General features: G+C 46.3%; 2 protein-coding genes across 5 annotated transcripts; one reads left to right on the forward strand and one right to left on the reverse strand.

The window, feature by feature from the left end:
* The first annotated feature begins 2,895 nt into the window (after positions 1 to 2,895).
* Positions 2,896 to 5,817, forward strand: CATSPERH (catsper channel auxiliary subunit eta). The gene is made up of 3 exons (XM_026717699.2): positions 2,896 to 3,460; positions 4,045 to 4,144; positions 5,738 to 5,817. Exons 1-3 carry the CDS (start codon positions 3,275 to 3,277, stop codon positions 5,815 to 5,817), a joined length of 366 nt encoding a protein of 121 aa, XP_026573484.1. The 5' UTR covers positions 2,896 to 3,274.
* Positions 5,818 to 5,941: 124 nt separating this feature from the next.
* Positions 5,942 to 22,136, reverse strand: ZFPL1 (zinc finger protein like 1). 4 transcript variants are annotated; one of them, XM_026717657.2, is made up of 8 exons: positions 22,067 to 22,136; positions 18,368 to 18,508; positions 17,853 to 17,964; positions 14,978 to 15,171; positions 12,656 to 12,731; positions 9,484 to 9,630; positions 8,459 to 8,588; positions 5,942 to 7,735 (listed from the first exon to the last, which is right to left on the reverse strand). In XM_026717657.2, exons 2-8 carry the CDS (start codon positions 18,467 to 18,469, stop codon positions 7,552 to 7,554), a joined length of 945 nt encoding a protein of 314 aa, XP_026573442.1. In that variant the 5' UTR covers positions 18,470 to 18,508; positions 22,067 to 22,136; the 3' UTR covers positions 5,942 to 7,551. The 4 variants fall into 4 exon arrangements, with proteins under 4 accessions (XP_026573442.1, XP_026573441.1, XP_026573440.1 ...); XM_026717656.2 differs by having other exon boundaries at positions 21,945 to 22,136; XM_026717655.2 differs by having other exon boundaries at positions 21,941 to 22,136.
* Positions 22,137 to 22,218: the final 82 nt, after the last annotated feature.

Here is a 22,218-nt window from a genome sequence, read left to right on the forward strand (position 1 = left end):
GAGAAGTGGTTTTTGTATCTGTGTGCTCCTTATCTATCATCTATTTATCTACACACACGCAGACACACAAGCTTGTGTATGAGTTGTTTGTACAAATATATACACACCTGCGTGAGGTGTATATTCATATATATAGGTGTGTGTGTGTGTATGTATATATAATACACTGTGTACACAGCCAAGCCCCCACCCAATCAAGTCCCACCCCCACTAGCAGTTAAAAGGAAGAAGCAGCTGCAATCTCACATCACTCTGAGAAGCACAGAGCCGAAGAAAGAAGCCTGAAGATGATGAATGAGACTTCATCGAAACGTTGCCTAGATACTCCGAATCTTACGTGGGAGAAAACCTGAACAACCAAAGATCCAAATACACTGTGTGTATATACAAGTATACATAAAAATATGCATACACATACACGCATACATTCATGCGTATGTGTATATATGCATACGCACACACGCATTTAGGTATTTAGGTTTCTTCGGATATTTTCCCACGTCTTAATATTTGTGCTTTTATTATAGCGACGTTTCGGCAGAATCTCATCTGCCATCCTCAGCCTTGTGTATTGGGTTCTTTTTAATCTCGTTTGTTAGTGAGGGCGGGTTTCCAAATGGCTGGTAGGCGGGAGGTACACCCAGGAATGGTAGTTGTTTGTTTCCGTTTCCATGGTGAACTTGATTTGGGGGTGCGTGCTGTTTAGGTGTGTTAGGAAATTATTTAGGTTTTCTTTTCCATGGGGCCAAATCATAAATGTGTCATCGATGTAGCTTAACCATAGTTTGGGTTTGTGGGTGGCCTTGGCTAGGGCTCTGGATTCGAATTCTTCCATGAACAGGTTTGCAATGACAGGTGACCGTGGTGATCCCATAGTGGCTCCTTCAATCTGCTTGTATCTTTGTCCTTTGTATATGAAATATGTGTTGGTTAAGCAGTGTTCTGCTAGTTCCATGAGGTGGTTGGTATTTATTTTTGATGATTTCGGGAGTTTCTTTTATTGGGACTTGAGTGAATAGTGAAACCATGTTGAAACTTACAAGCAGATCTTCTTGTTCCACATGTAGATCTTTGATCATTTCCAAGAGGTGGTATGAGTTTTGTACATGTGAAGCTGTTGCTTCAGCATGGGGTTGTAGCTGCTTTGCTAGGTATTTGGCTAGGTATAGTAGTGGTGCTCCTCTGGAGCTGACTATGGGTCTGAGAGGTATGCCTTCTTTGTGTATTTTGGGGAGGCCGTATAGTTTGGGGCATCTGGAAGATTTTTCTCTTGGGATGATTGTCTGTTGGATCTCTTTGCTCATGTGGCTGGTTATAATTTTCTTCTTGGTTGTTTTTTCCAGATATGTGGTTGGGTCCGTGTTTATGGGTTTGTATGTGGAGTCTTGGAGTAGGTCTGTCAGTTTTGTTTTGTAGTCTTTTCTATCCATTACTACTGTGGCGTTACCTTTACTTTTATTGTGTGTGTGTGTGTGTGTGTGTGTGTGTGTGTGTGTGTGTGTATGTATGTATGTATCTATCTATCTATCTATCTATAATGTATTATATCTGCACGCACACACACTTTATATAATTTTATGCACACACACATATATACACACACAAGTAACCCTCGATTTACATCCATTCATTTAATGGCTGGTTTCAATGCACTGCAAAGTCTTCCAACCATTTTTCACACAACTGCTGCAAGCATCCCCATAGTCACTTGGGGGGAAAAAACACTGTCCAAGGGGTTTTAGAACATAGGATTATATGAGACCTTGGACGTTCTTCTAGTCCAATCCCCTTGCTTGAAACAGGAGACCCCATACCACTTCGGACAAATGGCTATGCAGCGTTTTCTTACAAACCTCCAGTGATGAAACACCCACTTCTCGAGGCAACTTCCATTCCCATTGATTCATTGTTTTGCTAAGAAATTTCTCCTTGGTTCTAGGTTGGATCTCACCTTGATAAGTTTCCATCTTTATTATTCCTTATCCTGCCTTCCAGTGCTTTGGACATTAAGTCAAACCCCTCTTCTCTGAGACGACCCCCCCGCCCCCAGGTACTGGAAGATAGCTATCATGTCATGCCTAGTCCTTCTCTTTTGTTAGACCAGACATATCTAATTTTCCCCATTGTTCGTGTGTTTTAGCTTCCAGACCCTTTATCATCTTTCTTGCTCTACTTTGCACTTTTTCTAAAGTCTGAACCTGGTTTTTGTATTGTGGCGACCAGAATTGCATGCGTGCCTGGTGTCACTTTTTTGAAAGTTGCCTCTCTGTTGAAGGAGCTTGCCCTTCAATCCTTGCAGAAATAACACTTGGGCCATGATTCCCTACACTGTTTGTCAGTATTACTTATCCACAGTGCTTGGATGTCTACATCTGTACCTGCTGTCAGGGTTCCACTATAATAGATCCATAGCAAGCAAAACTCCAAGGCAGGTGGATTCCTCAAGAGTAGCTTTACTGGATAAATCATATTGGCACAGATCGGGGGAAAACAGACTCCGAAGCTTCCTGCGGTTTTCAACCTAATTAAAAGTTTTGTCCCTTTCTCAAAACAATCAGTCACGTGATCCAATCACGGCGCTGTCTGGTTGCCGGGCGACATCAACTCCGCCTTCCTCCGACCAGGTGTGAGAATGTTCCTGGTTCCCAAGAGAAAAGTGTTTTGTTTTGGCCATAAAACCCCAGATATCTCAAATCCACCCCCACCCCCATCCCTCATCCAGGGTGGCGACACGGAAGTGTCCAAGATGGCTTCGGCTTAGTTGACTTTATTGTCACTGGATCTCGTACAACGAAGTTAAATACCATCTTCAGTGCACATTATAACGACCAAAATAAAACACAAGCACACATCCTTCGCATTCTATTCATTTGAATTGAAAACCCCTGATATTTGTCCTTGTTTTTATTATCCTGTACCGTCTGCCCGATGGTAATAGTTCAAACAAAGGTTGCCCAGGATGAGATGGATCTTTGAGAATGTTTGGAACTTTCTTAAGGTAGCAGGAGCTATAAAGCTTTTCCAAAGAGGGGAGAGGGCAACCCACGATCTTCTGGGCTTCGGTCAAGTCAACTTCAGGGTTGACACCTGCTGTTGGGTGATGCCGGATACCCACCTGCTTTGGGGGGAGGAGGCTGCCAATCGTCCGGCTTCTAGAACTTCTGCATCCTTATGACTTCATCAGCCCAGGATCTCTTGTGAGACCCACCTCCTCCAGGAAGGGCCTCCTTAGTCACAGCTCCCCCAGGACTAAGGAGAACCCCAGCTGCCCAAGATGCCGCAGATGGGCTCATGGAAAGACCCTTTCCTAACTGTTACCTTCCCCAGCAAGGTCATCTTCATCATTGCCTCGTGGGTGCTGTTTGTCATCAACACTGGCGTGATCATTGGGGATCTCTACCACTTCCTGGTCTCTCAAAGGGGAGATCTCATGAGCTTCTACTACACAGTGTCGCTGCTGGTAAAAGGACCTTCCTTGGCCTCTTCTGCAATTCAGTCATCCTACCGTGGGGTGGGGCGGGGGGAGTAGATGACCTCTAGCTGTGGTGCCAGAAAAAAAAACAGGTCAGGGCAAATAGAACCACTGCAGCCTTGACAGATCAGCAAAGGTCGCAGGGTGGGATTTTTCAGAGCGTGTGATGGGCACTTTCACAAAATGGCCAGCGTTTCCCCAGAAGGCCAACTCCTCTCCCACGACGCTCTTTGCTGCTCCTGAAGGTCCTTGTGGCAGTGTGTGTGTGTGTGTGTGTGTGTGTAACTCAAGCCATTCCCGTAAATCAGGGGTCTCCAACCGTGGCCATTTTAAGACTTGTGGACTCCCAAGTTGAACCTGAAGTCCACAAGTCTTAAAATGGCCACGGTTGGAGACCCCCCCGCTGTGAAGCAATAAGATATGAGAGGCTACCACTTCTTCCTATTTTCTTTCTTTTTCTTTTTCTTTTAAGTGAAAATTGTATTTTTTAACACATTGGAGAAGGGTGCTCTGCTCTTTGCAACGGGAAGCCATTCATTTTTTTTCTCCGCTCTTCTTTGGGTTTCTCACAGTTCTCCCACGTGACCAGTTTTTATTTCTCCCTCCTGGCCAGCATCTACACCTTGCAGGCAGATGATGGGTTCTTGACGTGCTTGGCCCTGACCTCCTTTGGTAAGATAGCAATAGCACTTAAGACTTATATCCCGCTTCACAGGGCTTTCCAGCCCTCTCAAAGCGATTTAGAGTCAGCCTCTTGCCCGCAACAATCTGGGTTCTCGTTTTATCGCCTTCAGAAGGATGGAAGGCTGAGTCAACCTTGAGCCAGTCAGGATTGAACTCCTGAGTGTGGGCAGAGTTGGCCTGCAATACTATATATATTCTAACAGGAAGGAAGGAAGGAAGGAAGGAAGGAAGGAAGGAAGGAAGGAAGGAAGGAAGGAAGGAAGGAAGGAAGGAAGGAAATAGCCCTTAGACTTATATCCCGCTTCACAGGGCTTTACAGCCCTCTCAAAGCGGTTTTCAGAGTCAGCCTCTTGCCCCCAACAATCTGGGTTCTCATTTTACCCACCTCGGAAGGACGGAAGGCTGAGTCGACCTTGAGCCTGGTGAGATTCGAACTGCCAAATTGCAGTAGGAGTAGCTTGCAGTACTGCACTCTAACCACTGCGCCACCAAGGCTTCATAAGGGGGGGGGGGAGGAGGAGGAGAAAAAGGAACAGTGAGTTTCCTAGGGTAACAAGCCAGCGTCTTTTAGCTGTTGTTTAGTTTCCAATCCTTCCACCATCTAGGCCAGTATTCCCTAATCTTGGCAAATTTAGAAGTCTAGCCATCAACTCCCGGAATTCCCCAGCCGGCTTGATTTACGATGAGTGGACTTCAACTCCCCAAATCCCTCAGCCAGCCTGCTTTAAATGTTGTGGTCTTCAACTCCCAAAATCCGCCAGCCAGCTCTACTGGTTGTGGAATTCTGGGAATTAAAGTCTGAGGTTGCAAGACGCCGATCTAGGCCCTACATTAATTTTTTCCCCTGCCACAACCAATTTTCCAAATTCCAAATTCCGAGAGTTGAAGTCCACGTCATAAACAGGCCACAGTTGTCCAACCTGGTCTAGTGATTAAGACCCCAGGATAGGAAGGAGGAGATGGTGAGTTTTAGTCCCGCCTGAGGCACAAAAGCCGCTTAGTGACTTTGGTCCAATCACCCGGAGATGGTGAGTTCTAATCCCGCCTTGGGCGTGAAACCTGGGTGGCTGATTGGACTGATCACCAGGAGACGGGGAGTTCTTGGCTCTGTCTTAGGCAGGAAAGCCAGCCGGTTTGAGTTTGGGCCAGTCCCTCCGTTTCAGCCCAATCCACTACACAGGATTGTTGTGGGGAACAACTGAGTCAGGCAACTGAGAGTTCTAGTTCTGCCTTAGGCATGAAAGCCAGCTGACCGACCTTGGACCAATCATCAGGAGACAGTGAGTTCCAATCCCGCTTTAGCCACCAAATCACCATCTGGGTGATTTGAGGGCCAATCGCTAGGCGACGGTGACTCCTAGTCCTGTCTTAGGCACAAAAGCCAGCTGGGTGACTTTGGGCCAGGCTGTCTTTCAGCTCAGCCCAGCTCAACAGGGTAGGAGACAGAAAAGTACATTTGGCTACGTTCACCACCTTGAGTGATTTGTCAAAATAATAAAAGTGGGATATAAATGAATGAATGAATGAATGAATGAATGAATGAATGAATGAATGAAAAAAAATCCTTTCCTTTCCATCCAGTCGCCAATCTTACTATGTACATCTGCCGATTCTGTATGGACTATCTCACCATCGATTACAGGGAAGAAAAATACGAATGATCTGAAGAAACCAGGGACGACACGAGCAAGGCCAAGCGTGAGAGGTTGCCCCCAAAAAAAGCTTGTTCATATTATCCCAGCCAGTAACCTCTGAAGGAGCAACAAAGGAGTAGCCACTATACCCTTTTAGGATTAGCCAAGAGAGTTTAATAGAATATTAACAAATGTCTCTATTGCTTCAATGTGCTAGAGCTTTGCACTCTCACCGTCCGACGTCCGAAGTACACGGGGGCAAGAAATAAAACCTTGGCGGGCCATTTCCCATCGTTCCACCAGCCCCAAACCTTCCCAAACCCGCAGAGGATGATGGGCCTCACCCTTCTTGGTCAGACATCAGGGGCGAGAGAGAAGCCTTTCCTCCACCAGGTGTCCCGTCCCCCCCCCAAAAAAAGAACCCTCAAAATGGATGGGGACCATCGCTTTCAGTCAAGCGGCCGGGCCCACCAAATCTGCCAACACCAGAGAAGGGAGGGAAAAGTGATTCAGGAGAAGGCAAGGTGTCTGCCACCCTTCTGGAGAAACTTAACGTCCGCACGGAGTGAGGATGTTTTTCAGAGGTGAACCTGGGAGGCAGACGGTTGTCTGGAACGGAGAGGACAAGAAAGAGTTGGGGCATAAGAGGATAATGGCCTTCTTTTTTGGGGGGGGGGGGTGTAGTGCCTATTAAGGGAAGCCATTCGTAAGCACTGAGCTGTCCCCCTCTTCTCAACTCCACAGCACTTCAAGCATCTGCCAATCAAACCCTGGACTTTTCCCAACCCCTGGGTTGCGGAGAAAGGCTGTGGAGGCAGCCTTTGGTCCTACAGGATGGCCCCCCTGAGCCCGAGGGGGCCGAAGACACACTCGGTGGGGCTCCTCAAGGCAGCCAGCGTCCCGTCTCTAGTAGGCAATTTAGAAGGGAAGCGGCGGAGGGAGGCTGGAAACCAGCCGTGTTAAGGGAAAGGGCTGAAGTGGGGTGCAAAACAGGTGTTAGTTCAACCGTAGGCAGAGCTCCCTTTTTCGGGGGGTGGGAAGCTGTGGTGTTCCTACAACTAAGGGCAGCTCTGTGCAGAAGCACCAAAAGGGATTTAGGATAAGAGATCCCGTTAGTTGACGTAGAAACCCCCAAACCTGGCCTTGCTTTTTTATAAAAATGGCTACGGGCTGGGCGGCAACAGAGCAAAACACACACACACACACACACACACACACACACACACGCGGTTCCCAGTCGATCGCTCCCGTCTCAAACAGCCTCCAAAGAAGGAAAAACAAAGCAAACAGGGAAATCATTGGACCTCAAGGTAAGCCCCTCTTGCCGGGTCGCGAGAAAAGAGAGACGGGGAATTATTTTGCCCACCCACCTACCGAGCAGCACTGAGAGAAGAAAAATGGGAAGTGGGGAAGGCTGGGGGGCGCGTTGTGATCTTTAAGATTGCTAGTTCAATCCTGTCCTTAAACTGCCCACCTGCATAATTAGGACAACAAAATTTTGCCACTGGCAAGTCCATCAGACTGCGGAGAGGAGGAGGAGGAGGAGGGAGAGATGGACCGTCTTTTAACTGGCCTACCTTCATCCAAGCTTCAAAGGTGTCCCAACCAACCTTGTCTGTCCAGGCTGGGAAGCTCACAGAGACACATCCAGCAGCTGCAACCCCCGGGCCTCCCTCCAGGGTGCACTTCTGCCGCCAGGAGGAAGAGCCCAAGAGTTGGGGTTACGGGGCCACGCGGCGAAGGAGAGGCTGGCCCTACCCACTACTGTCCCACTCGGATGTGAGGGTTGAACTTGGGGTCCAGGCTGGGGTCGTTGTCAGCTGAAGCCCGGCCGAGCTTCATCATGACGACGACGAGCGTCAGGAAACCAATCCCGCCGATCAGAAGGAAGATGACAAACCTCTGCATTAACGATCGTGGCTGCTTCCGGGTACCGAAGCGGTTCCTGCCGGCAGAAGGAAAGAGAAGACTGAGCTCTGTCCCCTCCTCCTCCTCCTCCGGGGTTCTGATCTGAATTTTGCATATTGGGAATGCTTTTAAAACTGTTGGCTGGCTTGCCGTGAGATCCCGTCCTGCACCAGGGGAGAAGGAAGGAGGAAGCTGCCAGGAGAGAACCCAGAATAATCAAGAGAGCAGAACCAGAAAAACTATTCCAAAGTCCGCTGGATCTGAACCGTAATTACAACCTGGTTTGGAATCCCACCCCTGCTTTTCCGAAAGGCAACTGGGTTTTTTTCTCCCACCACCCCTTGAAAACATTTCGCTTCTCCATCCAAGAAGCGGCTTCAGTTCTGGATGAGAAGCAAAATGTTTCTTCAAGGAAACAAACCAAGGAGAAAGAAATCCAGTTACCTTTGGGGGAGGACTGAGCCTTCTCCACAGACGTGCAACCGCACGACGTCGGCTTGTTCCCCAGTTGCCAACCTGCTCGGAAGCCAAGGCAGAGTTTGGCACCCGCGCTCAACAGAGGCTCATGAACATGCAAACCAAGAGGACGTCACAGGGAAAATGGAGCCCTCTCGCTTCGTTTTTGTGACTTTCCTTCCCGTCGCTTTTGGCCCTCCCCTGACCTCAGCGGCCCTCGGTACCACTAGCATCGCTTGGGAGAGCCAGCTCCCACACCAACGAGACGGGAAGTGGGGTTTTTTTTGGGGGGGACGGGACTCACTTGAGCAGCTGGGCGAGCCAGCTGAGTGTCGGTCTCCGCCGGTATTTGTCCTCGTCGAAGTCGATGGTGGTGCTCGAATCCTGGCCCACGCCTGCTTCCCGGGTGTCATAAATTTTCCGCGACGAGGGGGCTGCAGGCAAAGGGAGAAGGGAAGGGACGAAATAGCAACCCTTTCTTTGGCTCTTCCCCGCTTCCTCGCGGAAACTCGTGAGTTTGGCCAGAGAAATTCCGCATAATCGACGACACAAAACCAAGCGGGAACAGTTACAGCGATATCATCTAAACGCGACATTATGAATCATGACGGCTTAAGGGAAAAAAGCGAAAGAACGTATGCAAGTCTGGGAAAGGAAACTGCGTACTGGACAGTCCTCCCCCTTATGCAATCTGGCCCTCTAATGCTTGAAATTCTTAGAAAGAAGAAGAATTTCAAGCATTAGAGGGCCAGATTCGTTCTCCTTCTGTAGGATATTGACGAGACAGCAAAAGCACAGAGATATTTTATGCTTTCTTCTCCTTCCTCTTTATTTTAGGAATATTCCCCCCCCCCCCACTGTATTCCCAAAGAAATTACAAGTAGAAGGGGGGGGGGAACCTCCCAAAGTGCTTATGATTTTGCATGAAGATTTTTTTTCCACTCGAATCGAAAAGGCGTTCTGGGTGATATTAGTGGAGGATTTATCCAATACTTCCAATAAAGCAGAAGTCTCAAAACTTGTCGACTTTAAGACTTGTGGACTTCCAACTCCCAGAATTCCCCAGCCAGCTGGAGAGTTGGGAGTTGAAGTCCGCAAGTCTTAAAGTCGACAAGTTTTGGGGACCCCCGGAATAAGATTTCTCTGCCAGGATAATCCAATGGTCAAAGGTTGGCAGCCAACACCGACTTTCCATCGGGAGCTCTGCAGGGGATACAGCTACAAGCAAGACGACAGCAGCTCACCCTGCCCCAAATGGACTTATCTCCCTCCGTCGCCCACCCCCAAATGCAGCTGCCTCCCTGCCTTGATGAGGAGATCTTTCTCTACCTCCGTCGCTCATGCTGACAATCGTGTGTTGGTCTGCCACGCCGTTCTTCAGGGTCTGCTGCTGTTGCTGCTGTGGGGACTCGAAGTTGCAGCTTGCACTGTAGGCAAAGGCCGAACTCTGTGGGGCAGCTTCGGCTGAATTTAGGGCTGCGGAGGGAGAAGAAGAACAGCAGCTTGAGCTCCGTTAAGAAAGTGGGGGGGGGGGTCTTTCTTTTTTCTTTTTGAGATGTTTTAGCATTTAGCTCTGCTTAAAAAAAGGGTTTCCTGGGAATTATAGAGCCGTCTGCGTTTCTTGCAGGCTGCTCAGCCACTGAGGAGGCAGCCCCACGAATCAGTGTATGAATCAATAAAGTGAGCCTGATTGTGGCCGAATGTAGATGCTGGGGTGGTGTTTCCTTTTTTTCTTAATTTAAATGTATTGTTTTAGTGTAGAGAATAAAATGCAGAACAGTAAAGCAAACAAACAAAAGGAAACAAAGCAAAAACAGGCATCCAGCTCTAACAACAACAACAACAACAACAACAAATCTAGTGTACAAAAAAAGAGAAGAAAAAGTGATTAGATTTAACATGGAGGATGTACCCTGGCTAAGTGCTGAAAGAAAAGATTATTTAGGTAGGTAGGTATATGGATGGATGACAGATAGACAGACAGATATGGATGGATAGATGATAGGCAGATAGATGAGAGAAAGAGACAGATAGATAGATGGTAGACATGTAAATGAGATAGATAGATAGATAGATAGATAGATAGATAGATAGATAGATAGAGATAGATAGATAGATAGATAGATAGATAGATAGATAGATAGATAGATAGATAGGGATGGATAGATGATAGATAGATGGATAGATGGATAGATGGATAGATGGATAGATGATAGATAGATAGATGATAGATAGATAGATAGATAGATAGATAGATGATAGATAGATATATAGATAGATGATAGATAGATAGATAGATAGATGATAGATAGATAGATAGATAGATAGATAGATAGATAGATAGATAGATAGATAGATAGATAGATAGATAGATAGAGATGATAGATAGATAGATAGATAGATAGATAGATAGATAGATAGATAGATAGGGATGGATAGATGATAGATAGATGGATAGAGATAGATAGATAGATGATAGATAGATAGATAGATAGATGATAGATGATAGATAGATAGATAGATGATAGACAGACAGACAGACAGATAGATGATAGATAGATAGATAGATAGATAGATAGATAGATAGATAGATAGATAGATAGATAGATAGATAGATAGATAGAGATGGATAGATGATAGATAGCTGCACAGGTGATATTCAGCCGGTTATGACCAGTTCTGGAGAACCAGTAGCGGGAATTTTGAGTAGTTCGGAGAACTGGCCAATATGGCCTCCAACTGGCCCTGCCCCCATCTCTTCTCCGCCTCCCATTGAGTCCCAGCTGATCGGCTGAGTCTTCTTTGGTTGTCCTGCACAGGAGAATGGAGCTGGAAGGCAGGTTAGCGGGGTGGAGAGGGAAGGAGGATTTTACAGTATCCCTCCCCCAGGAGTGGGGAGGGAATGGGGATTTTACAGTAACCTTCCCCTGCCGTGCCCACCAAGCCACACCCACAGAACCGGTAGTAAATTTTTTTGAATCCCACCACTGGATGGATGGATGGATGGATGGATGGATGGATGGATGGATAGATAGATAGATAGGTAGGTAGGTAGGTAGGTAGGTAGGTAGGCAGGCAGGCAGGCAGGCAGATAGACATATATATACATACACACACACACACACACACATGAAAAAAGAAGAAAAAGCAGTGAACAGATTGAGCTCAACATGTCACTAATCTTCAAATCCTTCTGTTAACCATCCATTATGATATTTGTCCTCTGGAAAGGGCTTTCAGTCTCTCTCATAAAGCGGTCCAGCCCATCATCTCTGATCAAAGCAGTTAATTGAAGGAGTGGGTTGATTCGCTCGTACAAAGGGAGGTTCCCGCAGATGTGTTGTGTGCCTGCCACACACTCCAACAGAGCTGCGTGTGTCTGCCACTTGCCCGGCCCGGGCCCAAGACGAGCCACAGCCCGGGACCGGGCCAGAGCCGGGGGGTTGGGGACCCCCTGTTCTTGAGCGACTGTTTCCACAACATGTTAAGCAGGATTAGTTGTAATCATACAGACTTGGATGGGGGAAGGGAGGGTTTAACAGGCAAGCCTTCGATTCGTTTGGACTACAAGACCTCCAAGGTTCCTTCCGACTCTATTCTCATTGGTTTATGTATGATTCAACGCGAAGCATTTGGGAAATAATTCATTGACCAATTTAAAGGTAAAGGTTCCCCTCGCACATCCATGCTAGTCATTTCTGGCTCTAGCGGGCACTGCTCATCTCCGTGACAAAGCCGAAGAGCCCCAGCGCTGTCCGAAGACGTCTCTGTGGTCATGTGGCTGGCAGGACTCAACGCCGAAGGCACACGGAACGCTGATCCCTTCCCGCCAAAATGGTCTCCATTTTCCTGCTTGCATTTTTACAGGCTTTCGAAATGCTAGGTTGGCAGAAGCTGGGACAAGTAACGGGAGCTCACTCCGTTCTGCAGCACTAGGGATTCGAACCGCCGAACAGTGAGCCTTTCCGATCGACAATAGCCCCTGAGCCACCGCGTCCCTCAATTGACCAATTGTTTTAAAAAAAGGGAGGGGTGGCTTTGGAGGCATTTCAAGTACAAAGATTTTTGCTTTTCCCTCCCAAATACTGTCAGAAGGGACAAAAATTTGAAAGGGGATTTTTTAAATAAGAAAGATGGGCGAGAAACTCACCCCGACGAGTGGAATAATTTTGAAATACAGATGCTTCTAAGGCACAAAATATGGATGGCCCATCTGCACTCCAATGAGATTTGAGGCTTACACTCTTGAGGGAATTACACCAGGCGTAAGTGGTAGGTTCTACCAGAAAACTCCAAAGAGGTCTCCATTGTCAAGGACATGATGCCATCGCCCTTATCTAGCTCTTCATACTGTTTTCTCCACCTTAGCAGTTCTTAAGATGAGTGGACCTGCACTCCCAGGATCCCCCAGCCAGTGGGCTGGGGGATGCTGGGAGTGGAAGTCCTCTCATCTTGAAAATTGTTAAGATGGAGAAAGGCTCCCCTGAGCCCATATACTCACCTGTGAAACTGGACCAGTCGCTGCACTCTGAAGCATTGTGGGTATCCATCTCTTGTGTCACTTCCGTTTCATCAATCTGAGCATAAAGAACACAAAAAAACCCCAGGTTAATCTGGTGGGATCTGGAAAGAAAGGCAAGATGACAGGTGCTTTGATTCGACTCTTAGAGACATCCTGGACAAGTTTGTTTGCTTGTTTATAAAATGTATTGCCCGCCGATCTTACAATAAGGTAATTCTAGGTGGCTTACAGAATTAAAAAAATACATCTACATTAAAATAAGAGAAATTAAAATCAGGATTCAAAGTCCTAAGGGTTTATGTTGTTTTCAAGGCAGAAATCCAGATATTCCCAGATGCTTCCTTCGATTTATTTTATAGTTTTTAACTTCCGAGTCTAGTTTATAGTCCTGGGATTTCCTCCATGGGAAGTATTATTAATCAGGTCTGAGCCTGCTGTCCAGAGTCAGCTGGGTTTGGTTTCGGGGGACCAAGCAAGGCCCATATAAAGGGAAAAATCCTAACGGTTGAAAAACTGGCTTTCTCCTCCTCGCTCCCAAAGCTGGTACGGAGGATCCTTGACTTACAATCAAAGTTGAGCCCCAAATTTTTATCACTAAGCAAGGCAGGTTGTCAATCTTTTTAGCCAGAGTTTTTAAGCAAATCACCATAGTTTATTAATTGAATCAAATGGTTGTTATGCAAATCTGGCTTCCCTCATTGACTTTGTTTTTATGGCGACCGTCATAAAAACGAGTCAGTTGCCAGGTGCCTGAATTCTATGGGGATGTTGCAATGGTCGTAAGTGTGAAAAACGGTCATAAGTCACTTTTTTCCAGTGCTGTCGTAACTTCGAACAGCCACTAATGAATGATGATGAATGATAATAATGAATGGTTGTAAGTCGAGGATTACTTGTACTGCTGTCAAGTGTTAATTTTTTATAGAAGTTATAATTTTTTTCTGATGTAAGCAGCTGAGCATCATAACAATTTAAAAAAGAAAAGAACAAAGTCCCATCTTTCAAGACAATTTCTTTTATTTAGGAAATAGCAATAGCATTTAGACTTATATACCGCTTTATAGTGCTTTCCAGCCCTCTCTAAGCAGTTTTACAGAGTCAGCCTCTTGCCCCCAACAATTTGGATCCTCATTTTATCCACCTCGGAAGGATGGAAAGCTGAGTCAACCTTGAGCCTGGTGGGATTTGAACTGCCAAATTGTAGGCAGCTGGCTGCAGAAGGAGCCTGCAATACTGCACTCTAACCACTGCACCACTGAGCTCTCAGAAAGCATCAAGTTGGCAAAGTCCATGGTAATTCCGGATCTGACACAACCCGGAATTACCCCACAATATTTTAGAAGTTAGAAACAACCCCCCAAAGTCACATTCTCCAACGGAAGTAATTCAATGTTGCTTGATGTCATAAATCTCCACCTCAAGGGGCCCAAGCATGGACAGCTCATTTCCCACGGGAAGAAGAATCACCTATCCAAAACAACTGTCTCTATCTCCACTCCTCCCCACTTAGGAATGTGGCAAGCCCGAAACTCTTCCCGCCATGACTGTCACAGAGAAAGTAAGAAAAATAATAGATACTAAGCCTAACTAAAATGTCTACACATATGTCAACTTCGGGCTTGACAATCGCATCACATGCCCCAATCACCATCCGTCCCAACTTAAGACGTCCTCTCATCCAGGTGCCGAAATGACATGACCTTGACTTAGAAGAAGAATGCTATTATGTCTAACCACATACACTCCAAGAAATTCCCCCCTCCCATTTTCCCAGGCTCAAGAATGTGGCAGCGTGGAACCATCTGACTTCCAAAGCTGACACTGGGTCCTCATTTTACCCACCTCGGAAGGACGGAAGGCTGAGTCAACCTTGAGCTGGTTAGGATCGAACTGCTGGCAGTCGGCAGAATCAATCTGCAATATTGCACTGCGCCACCATGGCTCTTAACAGGGGCAGACTCTGCCTTGCAGGTGGTTTCCAAACCAAGGCTGGATAGCTGATACCCAAGGTGATTTAGTGCATGTCTGAACTGAAGAGGGCTGGCCTATATGACCTCTAAGGTCCCTATGAGCTATTGTATTGTCTGTGAAAGGTCCCACAAGGTCTTTTAAAGTAGCTTGCTCCCAGACCAGGACTGAACCTGCCAAATAATTATAGAGAGGTTGTCTGCAGGGATTATTTTTTTTGAACAAAAACAGCTGGATTCATTTCAAAGCAGATAAACCTTTAATCTGCTCGACCTGGTGCTGTGAAAAATTGCTCAGGGAGCAGCTCAACGATAGCAGGATTTAGTTTCTTACCAGGGGAAGCCGGAGTCCGGCCCGAGCCCAGTTGACGGTGGAGAGCTTGTCTCGGAGGGCAGACGCGACGGGACTGACCAAGTTGGTGGGAGGGAAGACGGGGCCCTGGCAAGAGGGACACTGGTAGCCAGCGGGGGCCGTGTTCTGGGGAAGCTGGTTGGCCATCTCATTGAGGCAGGACCAGTGGAAGAGATCTGGAGGGAAGAGAAGCCATTAAAGCCAAGTCTTGTCTTGGAGGTGCTATGCCAAGAGGCCACGTGTCTGTGGAGATGGTTGATCATTCCGTTTTTCCAAAACAGTGGTCACCAATTGGTGGTCTGTGAGAAAAGGTTGGTGAACAGCATATAAAGAAAATCTGCATAAGGTGTTTTATGGATGGCATTTTGCACCGGCAAGGCTGGCAAAGATGTTTAAAGACAAATCAGCTAAAATCAGCTGGAACCAGACACCTGGAACATATTACCATATGTGGTGGACATGTACAGAAGCTAAAAGATATTGGACAAAAATACACACATGGTTTGAAAAGATGATAAAACAACACATAGACTTAAAACCTGAGATATTTTTATTGGGGATTTTACCTGAAAATTATACTAAAGAAAAAACATTTAATCATACACATATTAACGTTAGCATCAAGAATTGTATTTGCTCAAAATTGGAAAAATGAAGAGGAAGAGGTGATTATGAAAATATTGGAATATGTGCAGAAATGAATAGACTAACATTGGCAATCAAAGAAGAAGAAGAAGAAGTGGAATATTATATGATATGGGATCTATTTTATAAATGGTTGGAAAATAAAGAAGTTAAATGAACATCATTATATTAACAAGATATATAAGTTTGAGTATCTTTTAATATAAATGTAATCCTAGTAAGAAATGTATACAAAATATAAATATTTGCACAAGATGTATGTACCCAGTTGAGCCACTGTATAACTGAAAGATGGATTTGTTGTAAAATAAAATAAAAAATATTTTGGAAAGAAAAAAAAGAAAATGTTGGTGGTCCACAGAAAAATTATTTGCATTTTTTAAATATTGCACTAAATACTATTTATCTTTTTTAAAAATTCATATTAGTGGTCCACGGGATTCAAAATTATGAATTTAGGGGTCCCTGAGATCCAAAAGATTGGTGCCCGCTGTTCCAAAGGGCAACTGGACTACCTTGTTTTTTTTTCCCTTTCTTTTTTAAAAATGTATTTATATATTTTCTTTTTACATACAATGTGCTTAGTGAACAGTGTGCTGTCTGGGTCCGTTTGTTTACATAACAATATTAAATTCCTAGTTTCTACCTCTGTTATCCAATCATTGGTCAAACAAGTCCCAAGTTCAAAAATGTCCTGTGTCTTCCTTTTATCTTCAGTGTTAATCTATCCATTTCTGCACAGTCTAGTATTTTTTAAATTATATTTCCTGTAAGTGTTTTTTCCAGTATTGTGCAAATACAATTCTTGCTGCTGCCAGAACACATTCCCTTTATCGTGTTTGTCTGTATTATGCCTAACAAAAACAGTTCTGGCTTATAGTCTACATCAGTGGTGGCTAACCTTTTTCGGCTCCTGTGCCGATAATTGCGTGCGCGCTCACGTGCCAGCACCCAGAAGGCCAGGCATGGTGGGACACCACCACCCCCATGTCCCCTGTGCGTGCGATCCGCAGGCGACATGCGTCTGTGCATGCGGGAGATTTCCCCCGCACGCCATGCATCTGCGCATGCACACACGATCTCCCTGTAAGTGTTGCGCGTCTCACACCTCCCCGTGCATACGTGCCAGGTACCCAACCATCAACTGCTGGGCAGCGGCGGCGCACGCACAGTGGGGCTCTTCTGGGTGAGCTCTCCCGTGCAGGCAGAAGTGGCTCCATATGTTTCCTTAGCATCCTTTCTAACCACATCTGCACTTTGTCCAATCTTTATTTATTTTTTTGCTTTGGGGCATGTCCACCACATGTGATAATATGTGCCCCGTTTTCTTGGGTTTTTTTTTTTCCCTAATGACCAACTCTCAAAATGACCAGATGACTCCAAGGAATGTAAATCCTTCTATTCCCCACCATTCAGTCACAACTGAAGAAGCTTCTTGGATGAGAAGGGAAAATGTCCAGCGAAAAACTAAGAAAGTCCAGTTGCCTTTTGAAAAAGCACCTTTGAGACAACCAGGACCTGGATGACCTCAGAATCTCCACTGACGCTCAACTTCCTGGCTCTGCTTAATAGCTGTCAATGGAGATGTTCAATCATCCAGGCCTTGGTTGTCCCAAACAGATTTCTTTTACTAAAGAAACCTAGATTTTCTTGTTTTTTTTTTCCTCCTTGAAAATGTTTCGCTTCTCATCCAAGAAGCTTCTTCAACTCTGACTGGAGGGGAATGGAAGGATTTATATTCCTTGCAGGCAGCTGGCCATTTGCATCCTTTTTTAGAGAGTCATTGAGGCCACTTGGAGGTTTATGTCCTCAGGGTCATCTGAGTGGTGCAAATGGGTGTGGAGCCTTCTTGGAACTGTGTTGTAGACTGGAAGTGGATGATTTTGTATCTCACTCCCCCCCCGTTGAGAGAGGGCTGTTCAATTCTGACATAGATTTTTGACCCCTCTTTCAAACCAGCATTCCTCTCTGTCCAAAATATGGACTTCGTTGCAAAATAATTAAAATGACCAGATATATAAATCCTTCCATTCCCCACCATCCAAGCTCTGAGCTGAAGAAGCTTCTTGTCTTCAAAGAAAAACCTGAAGGTCCAGTTGCCTCTTGACAAAAAAAAGCACCTTTGGGACGTCCTTAAGTCAAGGTCTCTCCTGTCCCAGAGAGTGTTTGGCGGAGCCACAGAAGACAGAATGCCCAGAGATTTTCTACTGACCATAACACACAAGCCGAACCGTCTCTTTATTGGAAAGAAGCGCGTTACACAACCGGCAGTTGGGATTGTAATCGCTGTCTTGAAGCCACTGCAGGTATGATTGGACGATGCACTGAAAAAAAAAAAAAAGAAACAGAAAAAAATAATAATAGTAAAACAATTGGTGCCAAGGGTAGCATGTGGAAATTGGTAGGGGAGGAGGAGCCTGCTTATGTCATTGAATGGAAAGTATTTCCGTTTTTAAGGTGATTTGTAGCAATCGGGAGCTAACACGGAGGAAAAGAACCAGTATGCATCTGGTTTTTGACAATTTGAGGCCATAAATCAGATTCTAGTTGAGTCAGCTGTAACTTTAATATCCAGATCGCTCAAACTGGTAGAATCCCACCCCTGCCTCTGAGGTTCTTTCCTATTGGTTAACTGCGTGGTTTCATGCCCTGTTCGTACCGGACCCTTCTGATTTCTCCGGACTCTTGTTTCAAAGCATTTGACTTCTCTGGGCTGTTTCCATTTACCTTGGCATGGTTAGCGACAATGCAGTACTCGCAAACGTTCACTCGATGCTCAAAACAGAACAGGTTGGTGACCTTCCTCTTGGGACACTTGCAGAGCCCCATCGTAGTCGGCACAAGGGTGGCTTAGGGTGGCGAGAAGAGCTGGAGAAAGGGCACATGGACAGAGGGATTACCTACACGAGGGCTTTTCAAACCACGGCTTAGCCATGGCTCATCTGTGCTTCCTTCCCCAATCACATTCGCAGTTCCAAGACGTCCCCTCGGAAAATCACAACAAACTGGACAATACTGAGAGCGCAACGTTTTTGCACCTCTGCCAAGATGCAAATTAGGTATGCTAAGGTTGCACACCTTACCAAACATCCTGCTTTTGTGCTTTCATAGCTGCGTACATAAAAGGAAAAAGAGGAGGTGTCAGGCTTGTCACAGCTTGGGCACTTAGGAAAGGAAGACCCTTGACTCCATTTGTAATGAAAGGTAGACTTTTACTAAAGCCAAGTGCTTGCTACAGTCTAAGCAAAGCCGGATCTGAATATCCCCACTCAAAACCTGCCCTTTCCTCATTTTGGGGGCCCTCCGCCCACTTGACCCGTTCATGAGTTTCCAAATGATATTCAAAGTTGGTGTTTCGGTAACCGCTTTGAGGTTTGGCACCTCTTTGGTATAGCTTTGCATTCCGGTCTCCTGCTTGAGTCCTTAGATGTAGTGGTCTCTTCCGGATTGGCACCTGTGGTACCTGTCATCCCTCCCCCTTCTGCATTTTATAGCAGGATGCCAGCGAAGCAAAACAGGCTGAAGCACTTCCTATGGCAGACTTGACAACAAGTGACACTTAGGAACACAGAGAAACCTGTTCTCGTTGAATGCCTATATTATGAGCAGGAATGAGAGTGCCTACCTTACAGGTTATAAAGAATAATCACTTCCAGAAGTATATTATATCCATATATAATCATATATAGAATTGCTACCAAGTAAATCTTCACCGGACAAAAGTTTATCCCAGTGTTTCTCAATCTTGGGCATTTGAAGATATGTGAACATGCAAACTGACTGGGGGATTCTGGGAGTTGAAGTCCATATCTTGTTAAATAGCCAAGGAAGAAAAAGCCCATCCTCACCAGGTATGTGAATCTATCAATGACTTGCTACTTGCATTGTTTATGCATTTTACAGCACTTGTCGGGCCCCTAAAAGATACCAGTTGTGATGTTCATTTATTTATTGAGGAACAATATATGGCTGCCCAATTCAAGCAGTGAGATTCTGGGTAGATTGCAATAATAAAGCAAAAGCAATTTAGCCTCACCATGGAAAGAAAAGGACAGTTAAGACAAAGAGAAAGGGGAGAGAAAGAACCAGCTCAACCATCAATTCTTAAAATCATCTCCTTTTAATGACCCCAGAATCCCTTGAGGTGTGAATCTGGGCAACTGAATGGAGCTGAGTGTTTACTGGCCAGATGCCCTTCCTATTGCCAATGTGGAGTTATATTCAGCAGATATATTCTCATTGAGTTCAGAGAGAGAAATACCTTTCTCTACCTAGGATGACAGAAGCCCTGATCAATAGAAGAGAATATCTGCAGCTCAGGCTTGAACTATGGGGTCTTTGTTATTCTCAGAGCTTCCTGGTTTCCTTGCAGATGTTTCATGACCCAGCTAGGGAATACCATCCGTGCTAGAAGGGAATGGGATTTGCTTTCTATTTAGGTGCAAGTGTTGGTGGGAATGTTCTTGGTGATTCCTAGGCTAGACTGTTGTTTATTATTTGTTTGCCTGAACTGGTAGTCCCTTAATTGAAACTTCGTTTACTGCTTCACTTCTTTTTAGCATTGGTGATGTTCCCTACTTGGGTTATGAAACATCTGCAAACCCACTCACCCCCCCAAAAAACCACCCACCAGAAAGCACTAAGGATCCCACAGTGCTTTTCCTCCTCCACAAACCCCACTCCCTTCTAGCACTGATGTTACTTAGTTGGGTAATGAAACGTCTGCAAGAAAACTCGGAAAGTGCCAAGGACCCCACAGTGTTCACCCTCCCTCTCCTCTCCCCAGACCCCACTTCCTTCTAGCGCTATAAGATGCAACCTAGTTGGATCATGAAACATTTGCAAGCAAAGAACCAAGCTCAGAGAGCACCAAGTATCCCACAGTCCTCCTCCTCCTCCTCCCTGCAAACTCCTCTCTCTTCTAGCTCTGATGATGTTACCTAGATGGGTCACAAAACGCCTGCAAGAAAACCACCAAGCTGAAAGAACACCAAAGATCCCACAGTTGCCTCCCCCCTCCTCCTCCTTGCAAACTCCACACCCTTCTAGCATTGATGTTGTTGCCTAGTCAGGTAATGAAATATCTTAGAATAGCTTTATTAGAATAGCACACTAATTGGCATACATTGAAATGAAATTTGGTTGCATTACAGCTCTTCAAAAGGCCTCCACCTCCAATATATACTACATAAACGTGACAAAATAAATACAAAATTAAGCATCCACCCACATATATTATACGATGTGGAGAAACAACGCTCTAGTTTGGATGTATACATCTGCAAGAAAAGCACCAAGCCTGGAGAGCACCCAGGACCCCAGAGTCCTCCTCTTCCTCCCCGTTTCCACAATCCTCCTTCCCTTCTAGCACTGATGTTGTTCCCTAATTGGGTCATGAAATGTCTGCAAGAAAACAAGCAGGCTCAGATAGCACCAAGAACCTCTCGATCCTTCTCCTCCCTTTCTTCTTCGCTCTTTCTTCCTCTTTCCCCTTCTCCTCCATTGCTCTTCCTCTTTCCTCCACTTCTCCTTCCCCTTCTCCTCTCCTTCTGTCCCACTTTCTCCTTCTTTTCCATCCCACCTCCTTCTCTTCCCCTTCCTGTTCCTCCTCCTCCATAAACTCCACTCCCTTCTACCACTGATGAAGTTCCCTAGTTGGGTCATGAAACGTCTACAAGAAAATAAGCTCAGAAAGTGCCAAGGACCCTGCAGTCCTTTTCTCCTCCTCCTCTTCCTTCCCTTCCTCCTCTTTTCCTCCACCCCTCTTCCTATTTTTCTTCTCCTCCGCCTCTCTCTCCTTCTAGCACTTGATGCGTAACTGGATCACGAAACGTCTACAAGAAAACAAGCCAGCCCAGACCCTGAGCCACAAATATTCTCCTCCACTGATCTTCCTCCTTCTCTCCATAACCCCGCCTTCCCTTCCATTCTAACACTGATGATATTCCCTAGTTGGGTCATGAAACGTCTGCCAGAAAAACCACAAAAGCTCAGAGGGCACCAAGGACCCCCCCTTCCCCACACCCCCGAAGCCCTCATCACCTGACAGGGCAGCTCCATAACTGACGGGCATCCAAACGCGCCCGCCCGCCGTAACTCCGAAGCAAGCTCGGTCTAATTGGGAGGGGCTGATTCTACCCCCTCCAACCGGCCATCAACAGATGACGGAGGCCAGCCCCATGATCCCCAGCCCTTCTGGCCATCAAAGCCTATCGCTCCCCGCCCCTTCAGGACCCGGGGGCGGGGGGGCACGCGATCATACTCCCGGCCCCGCAGCCATGGGGGGGTGGTATACTACACCTGCCTCCCTTGGCAAGGGAACCGTCCCGGGCGGCCCAGGCAGCGATAACGGAGCGTCCGAGCGTCGCCGGAGCAGCCCAACCGCCTCTGGCTCTCCCTGGTCCACGGGCGAGGGGCGAGGCCCACCTGTCTCCGCCGCCTCTCTCCAGCGCCCGCTGCCACGTCTCTTCCGGGAACGTCGCGCTTTGCTTGCGTCACGCCGGCCGCTCTTTCTCTTTCTCTCACTCTCTTACTGATTCCCTTCCCGGCCCCGCCTTTCTCCCAAAGATGGCGCCGGG

This window comes from Pseudonaja textilis, chromosome 16 (assembly GCF_049901715.1).
Source record: "Pseudonaja textilis isolate UNSWEBS1 chromosome 16, rPseTex1.2, whole genome shotgun sequence".
Lineage (NCBI taxonomy): Eukaryota > Metazoa > Chordata > Lepidosauria > Squamata > Elapidae > Pseudonaja > Pseudonaja textilis.

What these genes read in the sequence shown, in the direction of transcription:
- CATSPERH (XM_026717699.2), top strand. Translation starts at nt 3,275, where the DNA reads ATGCCGCAGATGGGCTCATGGAAAGACCCTTTCCTAACTGTTACCTTC. An exon ending in ACTACACAGTGTCGCTGCTG is followed by an intron (nt 3,461 to 4,044) that starts GTAAAAGGACCT and finishes GGTTTCTCACAG; the next exon opens with TTCTCCCACGTGACCAGTTT. An exon ending in CTTGGCCCTGACCTCCTTTG is followed by an intron (nt 4,145 to 5,737) that starts GTAAGATAGCAA and finishes CTTTCCATCCAG; the next exon opens with TCGCCAATCTTACTATGTAC.
- ZFPL1 (XM_026717657.2), bottom strand. Translation starts at nt 18,469, where the DNA reads ATGGGGCTCTGCAAGTGTCCCAAGAGGAAGGTCACCAACCTGTTCTGT. An exon ending in CCGGACTCCGGCTTCCCCTG is followed by an intron (nt 12,732 to 14,977) that starts GTAAGAAACTAA and finishes CTTTATGCTCAG; the next exon opens with ATTGATGAAACGGAAGTGAC. An exon ending in CGACTGGTCCAGTTTCACAG is followed by an intron (nt 9,631 to 12,655) that starts GTGAGTATATGG and finishes CTCCCTCCGCAG; the next exon opens with CCCTAAATTCAGCCGAAGCT.